Genomic DNA, 17,500 nt, shown 5'->3' with positions numbered 1-17,500 from the left:
TGAAGGTTTGTTTTTATGGAGGTAAACAATCAGCAGGTGTTCCTGTCTGCTCTGCTTCACCTGCGTCACATGACTGCATGACATCAGCACGTCCTCACCTGTCCCTCACCTGTCCCTCACCTGTCCCTCACCTCTCACCTGTCTCTCACCTGTCCCTCACCTGTCACCTGTCCCTCACCTGTCCCTCACCTGTCCCTCACCTGTCCCTCACCTGTCCCTGTCCCTCACCTGTCCCTCACCTTTCACCTGTCCCTCACCTGTCTCTCACCTGTCACCTGTCCCTCACCTGTCCCTCACCTGTCCCTCACCTGTCCCTGTCCCTCACCTGTCCCTCACCTTTCACCTGTCCCTCACCTGCCTCTCACCTGTCCCTGTCCCTCACCTGTCCCTCACCTTTCACCTGTCCCTCACCTGTCCCTCACCTTTCACCTGTCCCTCACCTGTCCCCTGTCTCTCACCTGTCCCTCACCTTTCACCTGTCCCTCACCTGTCACCTGTCCCTCACCTGCCTCTCACCTGTCACCTGTCCCTCACCTTTCACCTGTCTCTCACCTGTCCCTCATCTCTCACCTGTCCCTCATCTCTCACCTCTCACCTGCCTCTCACCTGTCCCTCAACTCTCACCTGTCCCTGTCCCTCACCTGTCCCTCACCTCTCACCTGCCTCTCACCTTTCACCTGTCCCTCACCTGTCTCTCACCTGTCCCCTGTCCCTCACCTGATGTGTGTCCCCGGTGCTGAGTCTGCTCCCACAGATGTCACTCTTCAGTCTGATTGGCTGATTGAGTTCACCTGTGTGATCAGCTGACTGTGAGGTGTGTGATCAGCTGACTGTGAGGTGTGTGATCAGCTGACTGTGAGGTGTGATCAGCTGACTGAGGTGTGATCAGCTGACTGAGGTGTGATCAGCTGACTGAGAGGTGATCAGCTGACTGAGGTGTGTGATCAGCTGACTGAGGTGTGATCAACTAACTGAGAGGTGTGATCAGCTGACTGTGAGGTGTGTGATCAGCTGACTGAGGTGTGATCAGCTGACTGAGAGGTGTGATCAGCTGACTGAGAGGTGTGTGATCAGCTGACTGAGAGGTGTGATCAGCTGACTGAGGTGTGATCAGCTGACTGAGGTGTGATCAGCTGACTGAGGTGTGATCAGCTGACTGAGAGGTGTGTGATCAGCTGACTGAGGTGTGTGTGATCAGCTGACTGAGAGGTGTGTGATCAGCTGACTGAGAGGTGTGTGATCAGCTGACTGAGAGGTGTGTGATCAGCTGACTGTGAGGTGTGTGATCAGCTGACTGAGAGGTGTGTGATCAGCTGACTGTGAGGTGTGTGATCAGCTGACTGAGGTGTGATCAGCTGACTGTGAGGTGTGATCAGCTGACTGAGAGGTGTGTGATCAGCTGACTGTGAGGTGTGTGATCAGCTGACTGAGGTGTGATCAGCTGACTGAGGTGTGTGATCAGCTGACTGAGAGGTGTGTGATCAGCTGACTGAGGCGTGTGATCAGCTGACTGAGAGGTGTGTGATCAGCTGACTGAGGTGTGTGATCAGCTGACTGAGGCGTGTGATCAGCTGACTGTGAGGTGTGTGATCAGCTGACTGAGAGGTGTGTGATCAGCTGACTGAGGTGTGTGATTAGCTGACTGTGAGGTGTGTGATCAGCTGACTGAGGTGTGTGATCAGCTGACTGAGGCGTGTGATCAGCTGACTGTGAGGTGTGTGATCAGCTGACTGAGAGGTGTGTGATCAGCTGACTGAGAGGTGTGTGATCAGCTGACTGAGGTGTGTGATCAGCTGACTGAGGTGTGTGATCAGCTGACTGAGGTGTGTGATCAGCTGACTGAGAGGTGATCAGCTGACTGTGAGGTGTGTGATCAGCTGACTGAGGTGTGTGATCAGCTGACTGAGAGGTGTATGATCAGCTGACTGAGGTGTGTGATCAGCTGACTGAGGTGTGTGATCAGCTGACTGAGGTGTGTGATCAGCTGACTGTGAGGTGTGTGATCAGCTGACTGAGAGGTGTGTGATCAGCTGACTGAGGTGTATGATCAGCTGACTGAGAGGTGTGATCAGCTGACTGAGAGGTGTGTGATCAGCTGACTGTGAGGTGTGTGATCAGCTGACTGTGAGGTGTGTGATCAGCTGACTGAGGTGTGTGATCAGCTGACTGTGAGGTGTGTGATCAGCTGACTGAGAGGTGTGTGATCAGCTGACTGAGGTGTGTGATCAGCTGACTGTGAGGTGTGTGATCAGCTGACTGAGAGGTGTGTGATCAGCTGACTGAGAGGTGTGTGATCAGCTGACTGAGGTGTGTGATCAGCTGACTGTGAGGTGTGTGATCAGCTGACTGAGAGGTGTGTGATCAGCTGACTGAGGTGTGTGTGTGTGTGTGTGTGTGTGTGTGTGTGTGTGTGTGTGTGTGTGTTTCAGAGGGGAATCACCTCAAGATGTTCATGCGTGGCCGACCGATCACCATGTTCGTCCCGTCAGACATCGAGAACTACGACGACGTTCGCTCAGAACTTCCACCCGAGAGGCTGAAGCTGGAATGGGTGTATCCTTCATTTAGCCAGCAGGGGGCGCTGTGCTGCATTCAGCCAGCAGGGGGCGCTGTGCTTCATTCAGCCAGCAGGGGGCGCTGTGCTGCATTCAGCCAGCAGATCCCATAGATCAGTAGATCCCAGTAGGTCAGTAGATCCCAGTAGGTCAGTAGATCCCAGTAGATCCCATTGATCAGTAGATCCCAGTAGAGCAGTAGATCCCAGTAGATCCCATAGGTCAGTAGATCCCATAGATCTAGTAGATCCCATAGGTCAGTAGATTCAGTAGATCCCATAGGTCAGTAGATCCCATAGATCCAGTAGATCCCATAGGTCAGTAGATCCCAGTAGATCCAGTAGATCCCAGTAGATCCAGTAGATCCCATAGGTCAGTAGATCCCAGTAGATCCCAGTAGGTCAGTAGATCCAGTAGGTCAGTAGATCCCAGTAGATCCCATAGATCCAGTAGATCCCATAGGTCAGTAGATCCAGTAGATCCCAGTAGGTCAGTAGATCAGTAGATCCCAGTAGGTCAGTAGATCCAGTAGATCCCAGTAGATCCCAGTAGGTCAGTAGATCCCATAGGTCAGTAGATCCCATAGGTCAGTAGATCCCAGTAGATCCCATAGGTCAGTAGATCCCAGTAGATCCCATAGGTCAGTAGATTCCAGTAGATTCCTTGACCAGTGGCAGGTACGGGTATCGTGGCAGAGACTGCAGAGCCAACGTGTCCCTGCTGCCGACGGGAGAGATCGTGTTCTTCGTGGCGTCGGTCGTCGTGCTGTTTAACTACGAAGAGCGGACGCAGCGTCACTACCTCGGTCACACCGACTGCGTCAAGTGGTAGGCACGCCGCTCTCTGATTGGCTGCTGGGAGCCAGGTGAGTGACATCATCAGCTGTTAACTTTGTGTGTCTCCGTCCCTCAGTCTGGCCGTCCACCCGGACAAGATCCGCATCGCCACGGGCCAGATCGCCGGCGTGGACAAGGACGGCCGCGTGAGTACTACACTACTACACACACTACACACAATACACACACTACACACTACTACACAATATACACACTACTACACACAATACACACACAATACACACACTACACACTACTACACACAATACACACTACTACACACTACTACACAATATACACACTACTACACACAATATACACACTACTACACACAGTACTACACAATACACACACTACTACACACTACACACTACTACACACTACTACACACACTACTACACACACTACTACACACACTACTACACACACTACACAATACTACACACTACACACTACTACACACTACTACACACACTACTACACACACTACTACACACACTACTACACACACTACACAATACTACACAATATACACACAATACACACTACTACACACAGTACTACACACTACTACACACAATACACAATACTACACACAATACACACTACTACACACTACTACACACAGTACTACACACTACTACACACTACTACACAATATACACACACTACACACAGTACTACACAATATACACACTACTACACACACTACACACTACTACACAATACTACACAATACACACAATACACACAATACACACACTACACACTACTACACACTACTACACAATACTACACAATACACACACTACTACACACTACTACACACAATACACACTACTACACACTACTACACACTACTACACACTATACTACACACTGATATAATGCAGTAGTACTGTGATGTAATGCAGTAGTACTCTGATGCAGTAGTACTAACCCCCCCCCCCCCCCCCCCCCCCAGGCGCTGCAGCCCAACGTGCGGGTCTGGGACAGCGTGAGTCTGACTACTCTGCAGATCATCGGTTTGGGGACGTTCGAGCGAGGCGTCGGCTCGCTGGCCTTCTCTAAAGCTGTGAGTATGCCCCACTGCATCATGGGAACTGTAGTCCCCGGTGCATCATGGGAACTGTAGTCCCCGGTGCATCATGGGAACTGTACACCCTAGTGCATCATGGGAACTGCAGTCCCCAGTGCATCATGGGAACTGTACACCCCAGTGCATCATGGGAACTGTAGTCCCCAGTGCATCATGGGAACTGCAGTCCCCAGTGCATCATGGGAACTGTAGTCCCCGGTGCATCATGGGAACTGTAGTCCCCAGTGCATCATGGGAACTGTAGTCCCCGGTGCATCATGGGAACTGTAGTCCCCGGTGCATCATGGGAACTGTAGTCCCCGGTGCATCATGGGAACTGTAGTCCCCAGTGCATCATGGGAACTGTAGTCCACCTTTACTCACATCAGGTCATGTGACTGTTACTGTGCTGCTTGTAGTAGTCATAGTAACTGACATTAACCTATCTGTCTCCACCTGTCTGTCTCTCTCCACCTGTCTGTCTCCACCTGTCTCTCTCCACCTGTCTGTCTCTCTCCACCTGTCTGTCTCTCTCTACCTGTCTGTCTCCACCTGTCTCTCTGTCTCTACCTGTCTCTCTGTCTCTCTCTACCTGTCTGTCTCTCTCCACCTGTCTCTACCTGTCTCTCTGTCTCTCTCTACCTGTCTGTCTCTCTCCACCTGTCTCTCTCCACCTGTCTCTCTCCACCTGTCTCCACCTGTCTGTCTGTCTCCACCTGTCTGTCTCTCAGGACTCAGGGCAGCACCTCAGTGTGATTGACGACTGTAACGATCACATGTTGACGGTTTGGGATTGGCAGAAGAAATCAAAGATAGCTGAAATCAAGGTGAGCACACACTGATCAATCCTAACTGGTTCCTGCTGGTTCTAGCTGGTTCCTGCTGGTTCTAACTGGTTCCTGCTGGTTCCTGCTGGTTCTAACTGGTTCTAGTTGGTTCTAACTGGTTCCTGCTGGTTCTAACTGGTTCTATGTGGTTCTATGTGGTTCTAGCTGGTTCTAACTGGTTCCGTGTGTTGTGTTGCAGACCACTAACGAGGTGGTCCTGGATGTGGAGTTCCACCCCACGGACCCAAACACCATCGTCACCTGTGGAAAGTCTCACATCTTCTTCTGGACCTGGAGCGGAACCTCGCTGGCCCGTAAGCAGGGCATCTTCGGGGTGAGGACCTCTGTCTTTCTGTTGGACCTCTGTCAGCGTCTCCGTGGCAACGCCTCACGGTTGTCAGGGTCTCCGTGGCAACGCGTCATGATTTTAGTTTAATGTCGATGCCAACAGCTGATGATGAGCTTCCTGTTCGTATTAATAATGTTCCTATAAACACCGACAGAGATCAGAAGTATAAACAGGAAGAATAAAGCTCAGTGATAATAAGAGTTGGTAAGATGATGAATCCATAAATGAGTTAAACTCTTTAAAAGCAGCATCAGGATAAATTCAGACCTCCGCAGCAAGACATCATGGAGGTTACGACTCAATGCAGCAAGACATCATGGAGGTTACGACTCAATGCAGCAAGACATCATGGAGGTTACAGCTCAATGCAGCAAGACATCATGGAGGTTACGACTCAATGCAGCAAGACATCATGGAGGTTACAGCTCAATGCAGCAAGACATCATGGAGGTTACAACTCAACATCATTAATATATTAATACAAGATTACATTTAGTACTTCTGTTGCTTTTATATCATTTAAATCACATTTAAACCAGTTTTACCAAAAGTCAGACTGGATGCTCCTGAACATGTCAAATGGTGTAACCACAAAATGTCAAATGGTGTAACCACAAAAGAATGATGGATATTAAATATTGTAAGGAAGGAAGGAAGGAAGGAAGGAAGGATGGAAGATCATGCCAAACTAGTTGATATGGTGTTAGGTAGGAAGGAAGGAAGGAAGGAAGGAAGGAAGGAAGGAAGGAGGGATGTAACTAAGTGTTGATGTTTTGCAGAAATACGAGAAGCCGAAGTTCATCCAGTGTTTGGCGTTCCTGAGCACCGGAGACATCCTGACCGGAGACTCTGGAGGAGTCCTGCTGGTCTGGACCAGGAGCTCTGCAGAGACGCCCACTGGGAAGGGCCCCCGAGGTGAGGGGGGGGGGGGGGGGGGGTTAATGGATGAATAGAAGAATAGATGCACTCAGCATAAAACTGCTGTGACTCAGAGTTTAACAAAGAGGTGTGTGTGTGTGTGTGTGTGTGGTTTAATGGTTTAATGTCACTTCCTGTTGGACTGGTTGAACAGAGTCTCTTGATGCCAACATTTAAATGTTTTTCATGTTCAGACAAAAAGCAGCAGATTAAAGTCTCACACACACACACACACACACACACACACACACACACACACACAGCTGCAGGATTCAGTTATACATGTAAATGTCTGCCTCCTGGTGGCTGCTGGAGGAACTGCAGCTCAACCTCACAAGTTATTATCATACTGCTGGAAGTGTGTGTGTGTGTGTGTGTGTCTGCGTGTGTGTGTGTGTGTGTGTGTGTGTGTGTGTGTGTGTGTGTGTGTGTGTGTGTGTGTGTGTGTGTGTGTGTGTGTGTGTGTGTGTGTGTGTGTGTGTGTCTTTGCTTTTGATGGAGGAAATCAAACCTGTTACCTGGACCCTGAAACACTGGAGTCTGTGATGTCATTGTGATGTCGTTGTGATGTCATGTGCAGCGTTTCAGATCGTGCGGCAGGTCAAAGGTCACGAGGGCAGCGTGTTCTGCATGTGTGAGATGCGGAGCGGCACTCTGCTGACCGGCGGAGGGAAGGACCGACGCATCGTCCTCTGGGACCACGAGCTGCGGGCGGAGCGGGACATCGAGGTCACACACACGCTGACATCACACGCTGACATCACACATCACACGCTGACATCACACATCACACGCTGACATCACACGCTGACATCACACGCTGACATCACACGCTGACATCACACATCACACGCTGACATCACACGCTGACATCACACGCTGACATCACACATCACACGCTGACATCACATGCTGACATCACACGCTTACATCACACACTGACATCACACGCTGACATCACACGCTGACATCACATGCCGACATCACACATCACACGCTGACATCACACGCTGACATCACACGCTGACATCACACATCACACGCTGACATCACACATCACACGCTGACATCACACGCTGACATCACACGCTGACATCACACGCTGACATCCCACGCTGACATCACACATCACACGCTTACATCACACATCACACACTGACATCACACGCTGACATCACACGCTGACATCACACGCTGACATCACACATCACACGCTGACATCACACGCTGACATCACACATCACACGCTGACATCCCACGCTGACATCACACGCTGACATCACACATCACACGCTGACATCCCACGCTGACATCACACATCACATGCTGACATCACGCTGACATCACACATCACACGCTGACATCACACGCTGACATCACACATCACATGCTGACATCACACGCTGACATCACACGCTGACATCACACGCTGACATTACACGCTGACATTACACGCTGACATCACACACTGACATCACACGCTTACATCACACGCTGACATCCCACGCTGACATCACACGCTGACATTACACGCTGACATCACACATCACACGCTGACATCACACGCTGACATCACACATCACATGCTGACATCACACGCTGACATCACACATCACACGCTGACATCACACGCTGACATCACACATCACACGCTGACATCACACGCTGACATCACACGCTGACATCACACATCACACGCTGACATCACACGCTGACATCACACGCTGACATCACACATCACATGACTAACCCTAGCCCCGGGTTGCGTGTCCGCAGGTCCCGGATCAGTACGGAACCATCAGAGCCGTGTCGGAGGGGAAGGGGGACGAGTTCCTGGTCGGGACGTCACGAAACTTCATCCTGAGAGGAACCTTCAACGACGGCTTCACTGTGGAGGTCCAGGTGAGCTCACTGTGACATCACTATGATGTCACCACTTTGGATGTGTCGTGGTGTGTTCGAGGTCTCTAACTCTTTGTCGTGGTGTGTTCAGGGTCTCTCTAACTCTGTCGTGGTGTGTTCGGGGTCTGTAACTCTTTGTCGTGGTGTGTTCAGGGTCTCTAACTCTTTGTCGTGGTGTGTTCAGGGTCTCTAACTCTTTGTCGTGGTGTGTTCAGGGTCTCTCTAACTCTTTGTCGTGGTGTGTTCGGGGTCTCTAACTCTGTGTCGTGGTGTGTTCAGGGTCTCTAACTCTTTGTCGTGGTGTGTTCAGGGTCTCTAACTCTTTGTCGTGGTGTGTTCGGGGTCTCTGTTAGTATTTGTCGTGGTGTGTTCAGGGTCTCTTTGTCGTGGTGTGTTCAGGGTCTCTAACTCTTTGTCGTGGTGTGTTCAGGGTCTCTAACTCTTTGTCGTGGTGTGTTCGGGGTCTCTTTGTCGTGGTGTGTTCAGGGTCTCTAACTCTTTGTCGTGGTGTGTTCAGGGTCTCTAACTCTTTGTCGTGGTGTGTTCGGGGTCTCTGTTAGTATTTGTCGTGGTGTGTTCAGGGTCTCTTTGTCGTGGTGTGTTCAGGGTCTCTAACTCTTTGTCGTGGTGTGTTCAGGGTCTCTAACTCTTTGTCGTGGTGTGTTCGGGGTCTCTTTGTCGTGGTGTGTTCAGGGTCTCTAACTCTTTGTCGTGGTGTGTTCGGGGTCTCTTTGTCGTGGTGTGTTCAGGGTCTCTAACTCTTTGTCGTGGTGTGTTCAGGGTCTCTAACTCTCTCTCGTGGTGTGTTCAGGGTCTCTAACTCTCTCTCGTGGTGTGTTCAGGGTCTCTCTAACTCTTTGTCGTGGTGTGTTCAGGGTCTCTTTGTCGTGGTGTGTTCAGGGTCTCTAACTCTTTGTTGTGGTGTGTTCAGGGTCTCTTTGTCGTGGTGTGTTCAGGGTCTCTAACTCTTTGTTGTGGTGTGTTCAGGGTCTCTAACTCTTTGTCGTGGTGTGTTCGGGTTCTCTAACTCTTTGTCGTGGTGTGTTCAGGGTCTCTAACTCTTTGTCGTGGTATGTTCAAGGTCTCTTTGTCGTGGTGTGTTCAGGGTCTCTAACTCTTTGTCGTGGTGTGTTCAGGGTCTCTAACTCTTTGTCGTGGTGTGTTCAGGGTCTCTCTAACTCTTTGTCGTGGTGTGTTCGGGGTCTCTCTAACTCTTTGTCGTGGTGTGTTCGGGGTCTCTCTAACTCTTTGTCGTGGTGTGTTCGGGGTCTCTAACTCTTTGTCGTGGTGTGTTCGGGGTCTCTAACTCTTTGTCGTGGTGTGTTCGGGGTCTCTAACTCTTTGTCGTGGTGTGTTCAGGGTCTCTAACTCTTTGTCGTGGTGTGTTCACGGTCTCTCTAACTCTCTGTCGTGGTGTGTTCAGGGTCTCTAACTCTTTGTCGTGGTGTGTTCAGGGTCTCTCTAACTCTTTGTCGTGGTGTGTTCAGGGTCTCTCTAACTCTTTGTCGTGGTGTGTTCAGGGTCTCTCTAACTCTTTGTCGTGGTGTGTTCAGGGTCTCTAACTCTTTGTCGTGGTGTGTTCAGGGTCTCTCTAACTCTTTGTCGTGGTGTGTTCAGGGTCTCTCTAACTCTCTCTCGTGGTGTGTTCAGGGTCACACAGACGAGCTGTGGGGGCTGGCGTCTCACCCGACCCGCGACATGTTTCTGACCTGCGCTCAGGACCGGCTGGTGTGCGTCTGGAATTCAACCAATCACAGGCTGCAGTGGAGCCGCACGCTGGAGGTGAGGGGGCGGAGTCACACATGGGGGGGGGGGGATGATTGACAGCTGATTGATGGATGATTGACAGCTCTCTCTCTCTCTCAGGAACATGGACACTGTGCAGACTTCCATCCCAGTGGAGCTGTGGTTGCCATAGGAACGCACTCAGGAAAGTCAGTACAGCAGTTCATTCATGCAGTACTACTACTACACAGTACTATTACTACACAGTACTACTACTACACAGTACTACTACTACTATAAAGTACTACTATTACTACACAGTATTACTACATAGTACTACTACTACACAGTACTACTACTTAGAGCTGACCATCGTTGCTGGTTTTTAATAATTAGTCAGTAAACTCTTCATCGTCTGAAAATGTGAACTTTTATTTACAGTTAGAACTTTTCACCGTGTGGGTTAGGGTCAGCTTCCTGTCAAACTGTAGCGACTTCCTGTCTGAGCTTTCAGAATAAAAGCCTTGTTATTGTGTGATGGTCTAACGTGAGCCTGTTGCAGGTGGTACGTTCTGGATGCTGAGAGCACCGACCTGGTGGCGATCCACACCGACGGCAACGAGCAGCTGTCCGTCATGCGCTACTCTGAAGGTGAACTACATATCCCATAATGCTCCTCTCCCTAACTACATATCCCATAATGCTCCTCTCCTCAACTACATATCCCATCATGCTCCTCTCCTCAACTACATATCCCATAATGCTCCTCTCCTCAACTACATATCCCATAATGCTCCTCTCCTCAACTACATATCCCATAATGCTCCTCTCCTCAACTACATATCCCATAATGCTCCTCTCCTTAACTACATATCCCATAATGCTCCTCTCCTCAACTACATATCCCATAATGCTCCTCTCCTTAACTACATATCCCATAATGCTCCTCTCCTCAACTACATATCCCATAATACTCCTCTCCTCATTTACATATCCCATAATGCTCCTCTCCTCAACTGCATATCCCATAATGCTCCTCTCCTCAACTGCATATCCCATAATGCTCCTCTCTTTAACTACATATCCCATAATGCTCCTCTCCTTAACTACATATCCCATAATGCCCCTCTCCTCAACTGCATATCCCATCATGCTCCTCTCTTTAACTACATATCCCATAATGCTCCTCTCCTTAACTACATATCCCATAATGCCCCTCTCCTCAACTACATATCCCATAATGCTCCTCTCCTCTACTACATATCCCATAATGCTCCTCTCCTCTACTACATATCCCATAATGCTCCTCTCCTCTACTACATATCCCATAATGCTCCTCTCCTCTACTACATATCCCATAATGCTCCTCTCCTCTACTACATATCCCATAATGCTCCTCTCCTCTACTACATATCCCATAATGCTCCTCTCCCTAACTACATATCCCATAATGCCCCTCTCCCTAACTACATATCCCATAATGCCCCTCTCTTTAACTACGTATCCCATAATGCCCCTCTCTTGCAGATGGCTCCCTGCTGGCTGTGGGGTCACATGATAACTTCATCTACCTTTACACGGTGTCAGAGCGAGGTCGCAAATACAGTCGCTACGGGAAATGTACGGTACGTTAAACACCTGGATCCTAGAGGATGGAGGGATGGATGATGGATGAATAGATGGATGGATGAATAGATGGATGGATGAATAGATGGATGAATAGATGGATGGATGGAGTGATAGATAGATGGATGGAGGGATGATGGATAGATGATGGATGGATGATGGATTGATGGATGATGATGGATGAATAGATGGATGGATGATGGATGATGGATGGATGGATGATGGATAGATGATGGATGGATGGATGAGTGGATGACAGACGGATGAACTGATGAGCCAGATGTGTTTAGATGGAGGGATGATGGAGGGATGAAGGGATGGAGGGATGAAGGGATGATGAAGGGATGAAGGGATGATGGAGGGATGAACTGATGAGCCAGATGTGTTTAGATGGATGGATGAATGATGGAGGGATGAATGGAGGGATGAAGGGATGATGGAGGGATGAAGGGATGATGGAGGGATGATGGAGGGATGATGGGATGGAGGGATGATGAAGTGATGAAGGGATGAACTGATGAGCCAGATGTGTTCACAGGGACATTCCAGCTACATCACACATCTGGACTGGTCACCTGACAACAACTTCATCATGTCCAACTCCGGAGACTACGAGATCCTCTACTGTGAGTACTTCATGTAGTACTTTAGGTAGTACTGTGAGTACTGCACCTAGTACTTTATGTAGTACTTTATGTAGTACTCTACTGTGAGTACTTCATGTAGTACTTTAGGTAGTACTCTGAGTACTATACCTAGTACTTTAGGTAGTACTCTGAGTACTATACCTAGTACTTTAGGTAGTACTCTATGTAGTACTACACGTAGTACTTTATGTAGTACTCTATGTAGTACTGTGAGTACTACACCTAGTACTTTATGTAGTACTTAATGTAGTACTCTACTGTGCGTACTACACCTAGTACTTTATGTAGTACTTAATGTAGTACTCTACTGTGAGTACTACACCTAGTACTTTAGGTAGTACTTAATGTAGTACTCTACTGTGAGTACTACACCTAGTACTTTAGGTAGTACTTAATGTAGTACTCTACTGTGAGTACTACACCTAGTACTTTACGTAGTACTCTATGTAGTACTATACCTAGTACTTTATGTAGTACTTTATGTAGTACTTTAGGTAGTACTTTAGGTAGTACTCTACTGTGAGTACTTCACGTAGTACTTTATGTAGTACTTTAGGTAGTACTCTACTGTGAGTACTACACCTAGTACTTTATGTAGTACTTTAGGTAGTACTTTATGTAGTGCTGTTTAGTAATAGTACTATGTAGTAGTAGTACTATGTAGTAGTACTATGTAGTAATAGTACTGTGTAGTAGTAGTACTATGTAGTAATAGTACTGTGTTTTTAGGGGACGTTCCAAACGGATGTAAACTGATCAGAAACCGTTCGGAGTGTAAAGACATCGACTGGGCGACGTACACCTGCGTGCTGGGATACCACGTCTTCGGTTAGTACACCTGTGTGTGTGTGTGTGTGTGTGTGTCTGTTTTTCTATCCTGGTGGGGACCGCAACCTGACATATCACCAACCCTGTGGGGACCGACTCCTGGTTTCCATGGTAACGAGCATTGGAATCAATAGCAAACAGCCTCCTGATAGGCCTGGTCCCCACAAGGTTGGTTTTCCTGACTGTGTGTGTGAACCCCAGAGGTCACACACGGTACTGCAGTGTGGGGACCTTTTCCTCACAAAGTGTGTAAGTGTGTATATTAGCATGTTAGCTTCGTATTAGCATGTTAGCTTAGCGATTAGCCCCCTGGGTTAGGGTTGGTACTGAATATGAATTCTACTGTGGCTAACAGTGATGTCAACTGTATGCTAATAGACGTTAGCATTATGGGTCCCAACGAGGGGGGGGGGGGGGGGGCAACATTCAGGTTTCAGATTTATGAGAGTTTTTGATATTTCAAGTCATTTTTTTGTTCAAACAGAATTATGATGAATTTAGGAGTTAAAATTACGTCTGTAGACCCTTTAGAAAGGACCCCAGTCAGGGTCCCCACCAGGTAGTAAAAACATGCGTGTGTGTGTTGAAGATAAATAATCTTCAAAATGAAGCTAATAAAAGACTCAAAGTTTCCATGTCCAAACTGGTGTGTTTGTTTCTGCGTGTCTGTGTGTGTGTGTGTGTGTGTGTGTGTGTGTGTGTGTGTGTGTGTGTGTGTTGCAGGTGTGTGGCCGGAGGGATCAGACGGCACTGACATCAACGCTCTGATCAGATCTCACAACAGGAAGGTGATCGCACTCGCTGACGACTTCTGCAAAGTTCACTTATTCGCATATCCGTGTTCCAGAGCCAAGGTCAGTTACTAACGTTAACTTTAACGTTAACTTTACCGTTAACTTAGTTACTAACGTTAACTTTAACGTTAACTTAGTTACTAACGTTAACTTAGTTACTAACGTTAACTTCAACGTTAACTTTACCGTTATTTACGTTAACTTAGTTGACTGATCATGTCAATAATCAATAATCACTACGTGTGTCTCCAGGCTCCCAGCCATAAGTACAGCGCCCACAGCAGTCATGTGACCAACGTCAGCTTCCTGTTTAACGACAGTCACCTGATCTCGACGGGCGGGAAGGACACGAGCATCATGCAGTGGCGTCTGGTGGAGAAGTCGTCTCTGTCTCTGTCTGACGGCCTCCTCTCTAACTCCGCCCCCCGCAGGCTGGACCCCGTCTTCACTCCGCCCCCTCCCACAACAGCCACGTCCACAGAGGAACCCGCCCCTCCCCCGACAGCCAATGGGACCCAAGAATGTTCCCCAGAAACCCCGCCCCCCACAGAGCTAGACCCGCCCCCCTCAGAGCTAACCCCGCCCCGCTCCGAGTCCACTCCGCCCCCCTCCGACAGCACAATGAGTCTGAAGGACAGCCTGGAGCCGAGTGACGACACAGCCACACCCAGCGATGAGGGTCTGCCCCCCCTGACCCCCCCTTCATAGAGGCCATTGCTCAGTGTGTGTGTGTGTGTGTGTGTGTGTGTTAGTCTATCTTTGTGAGGACCAGGTTTAGTATGAGGAACAGTTTGAGTTTTAGACTTAAGGTGTGAGGACGTCTGCATTGTGAGGACGTCTGTGCTTTGTGAGGACGTCTGTGCGTTGTGAGGACGTCTGCGTTGTGAGGACGTCTGTGCTTTGTGAGGACGTCTGTGCGTTGTGAGGACGTCTGCATTGTGAGGACGTCTGTGCTTTGTGAGGACGTCTGTGCATTGTGAGGACGTGTGTACGTTGTGAGGACGTCTGCTTTGTGAGGACGTCTGTGCGTTGTGAGGACGTGTGTGCGTTGTGAGGACGTGTGTACGTTGTGAGGACGTCTGTGCATTGTGAGGACGTGTGTGTGTTGTGAGGACGTCTGTGCATTGTGAGGACGTGTGTGCGTTGTGAGGACGTGTGTGCGTTGTGAGGACGTGTGTGCGTTGTGAGGACGTGTGTACGTTGTGAGGACGTCTGTGCATTGTGAGGACGTCTGTGCGTTGTGAGGACGTGTGTGCGTTGTGAGGACGTGTGTGCGTTGTGAGGACGTGTGTGCATTGTGAGGACGTCTGTGCATTGTGAGGACGTGTGTGCGTTGTGAGGACGTCTGTGCGTTGTGAGGACGTCTGTGCATTGTGAGGACGTCTGTGCGTTGTGAGGACGTCTGTGCGTTGTGAGGACGTGTGTGCGTTGTGAGGACGTCTGTGCATTGTGAGGACGTCTGTGCGTTGTGAGGACGTGTGTGCGTTGTGAGGACGTCTGTGCATTGTGAGGACGTCTGTGCGATGTGAGGACGTGTGTGCGTTGTGAGGACGTGTGTACGTTGTGAGGACGTCTGCATTGTGAGGACGTCTGTGCGATGTGAGGACGTCTGTGCGTTGTGAGGACGTTTGTGCATTGTGAGGACGTCTGTGCATTGTGAGGACGTCTGTGCATTGTGAGGACGTCTGTGCGTTGTGAGGACGTCTGTGCGTTGTGAGGACGTCTGTGCGTTGTGAGGACGTCTGTGCGTTGTGAGGACGTGTGTGCATTGTGAGGACGTTTGAGTGTTGTGGAGACGTCTGTGCGTTGTGAGGACGTCTGTGCTTTGTGAGGACGTTTGAGCATTGTGAGGACGTCTGTGCATTGTGAGGACGTCTGTGCGATGTGAGGACGTCTGTGCGATGTGAGGACGTTTTGTCGGTCCTCACTTTGGCTGTTTGAGGGTTCAGGTTTGGTTTTGAGGTCAGAGGTCGAGCTTGGGATCGGGGGGTGAAGGTCCTCACAAGGATAGAAGTACAAACACAGGTGTGTGTGTGTGTGTGTGTGTGTGGTTGTGGCGGGCGGTGGGGGGGGGCTGCAGCCACATCTTTTCTCAACAATCAGCTGTTAGAATAAAGGTGATGTCATAGTTTTAATCAGCTGGAGAGTTAAACGCTGATTTACCTGCGCAGAGACTGGAGGAGGAAACGTTAGCTGTCACACCGTCCAGATGTTTAGGACAGGTAGGGACACCTGAGCCAGGTGTGGCAGGTCCTCAGGTAACTTTCCCTCCTCCAATGAGAGCAGAGCAGTTAACAGGAAGTGTCAGAAAGGACCCGCAAGTCTTAAATGTTTTAAATTAGGTTAAAAAAATCTAATCAAAGTTTTATTGCTGTGTTATTGATTTTTGGTTTTTAACAATCAAAGAAACGTTTGCTGCGAAGAGTCTGAACAAATAAAAGCAGGTACAAGTCTCCTTCATTCCACCCAGCTTGCCATGCTTTTATTTTGGTAGGCTCAGACAACTCAAGACTTCCTGGCGGTGTTTCATAATAAAAGCCATTTGGAAAGAGATGGGATGGTGGAAGGCTTTTAATGTGAAACTTGCAGGAAGGATGTTCTACAGGAAGTGAACGAGAGAACAGAAATAAAAGTGTGACAGGATGGAAGCAGGAAGCAGGTCGAAAGTCCAGATGTGAACAGGAAGTGAACAGGAAGTGAACAGGAAGTGAACAGGAAGTGAACAGGAATGTCCGACAGCTGCAGGTTTCTCGGCAGCAGCTTCAGGTCTGTCTGTATATACTGCGGATATCTGTATATTTCTGGTCACCACCGGGGGGGGGGGCGGCTACTCTGTCAAACATTCAGATTTAAAATAGATTTCAACAGTTAGCCAATCAGGCGCGATGATTCCACCTGGCCTCGTCTGATTGGCTGATCTGGAGGACTCAGTGAATGAATGCTGAAGATGTTTTTGTGTCTTCGTCTCTTCTTCTGGACCATTTCAAAACCTTTCTGAATGTCAGGATGATGTCATTCTTTGTTGTGGGGGGGGGGGGGGGCGGGGGGGGTTTTAATAGTCATCTGTCCGTCTCGTGTTTTCTACGCTGTGTCTGAAGGGCTTGTACAGAGTCCAGGACTCACCTGGATGTTCAGGGAGGGAGGGGGGGGGTGGGGGGCGGGATTTAAGTGTCTGTTTATTTTCAGCGTTCAGTAACATTGATACGATGATGATGATGATGATGATGATGATGATGATGATGATGATCATGTGACGATATTTTGAGCCAATCATGTCTTCTCTCATGCATTCCTGTCAGACGACAGACTGTACTGAAGATTTCAACAAAAAAATGCAAATAAATGTTAAAACTGCGACAACGACTCGTCTTTATTCATTCTGCTGTTACCATGACAACGACTCCGTCTTTATTCA

The 17,500-nt window shown here is 49.1% G+C and overlaps 1 protein-coding gene across 1 annotated transcript in view; it reads left to right on the top strand.

Annotated features, from left to right (window-relative positions):
- The window catches only part of LOC128372708 (echinoderm microtubule-associated protein-like 4), a 29,493-nt gene extending 14,374 nt beyond the window's left edge, over window positions 1–15,119 (top strand). Inside the window, exons 8-24 of the mRNA XM_053332840.1 lie at window positions 2,430–2,553; window positions 3,233–3,382; window positions 3,468–3,537; window positions 4,356–4,466; window positions 5,201–5,296; window positions 5,496–5,630; window positions 6,425–6,560; window positions 7,144–7,292; window positions 8,340–8,465; window positions 10,116–10,247; window positions 10,332–10,399; window positions 10,753–10,841; window positions 11,718–11,815; window positions 12,355–12,442; window positions 13,193–13,291; window positions 14,015–14,145; window positions 14,338–15,119. Of these exons, the coding sequence (XP_053188815.1) occupies window positions 2,430–2,553; window positions 3,233–3,382; window positions 3,468–3,537; window positions 4,356–4,466; window positions 5,201–5,296; window positions 5,496–5,630; window positions 6,425–6,560; window positions 7,144–7,292; window positions 8,340–8,465; window positions 10,116–10,247; window positions 10,332–10,399; window positions 10,753–10,841; window positions 11,718–11,815; window positions 12,355–12,442; window positions 13,193–13,291; window positions 14,015–14,145; window positions 14,338–14,793 (2,258 nt within the window). The 3' untranslated portion in view covers window positions 14,794–15,119. The remainder of the gene's footprint in view (window positions 1–2,429; window positions 2,554–3,232; window positions 3,383–3,467; window positions 3,538–4,355; window positions 4,467–5,200; window positions 5,297–5,495; window positions 5,631–6,424; window positions 6,561–7,143; window positions 7,293–8,339; window positions 8,466–10,115; window positions 10,248–10,331; window positions 10,400–10,752; window positions 10,842–11,717; window positions 11,816–12,354; window positions 12,443–13,192; window positions 13,292–14,014; window positions 14,146–14,337) is intronic.
- The last annotated feature ends 2,381 nt before the right edge of the window (window positions 15,120–17,500 follow it).

The sequence above is a fragment of the Scomber japonicus genome, chromosome 14 (assembly GCF_027409825.1).
Source record: "Scomber japonicus isolate fScoJap1 chromosome 14, fScoJap1.pri, whole genome shotgun sequence".
NCBI classification, from domain to species: domain Eukaryota; kingdom Metazoa; phylum Chordata; class Actinopteri; order Scombriformes; family Scombridae; genus Scomber; species Scomber japonicus.
This window is presented reverse-complemented; position numbering and strand designations above follow the sequence as displayed.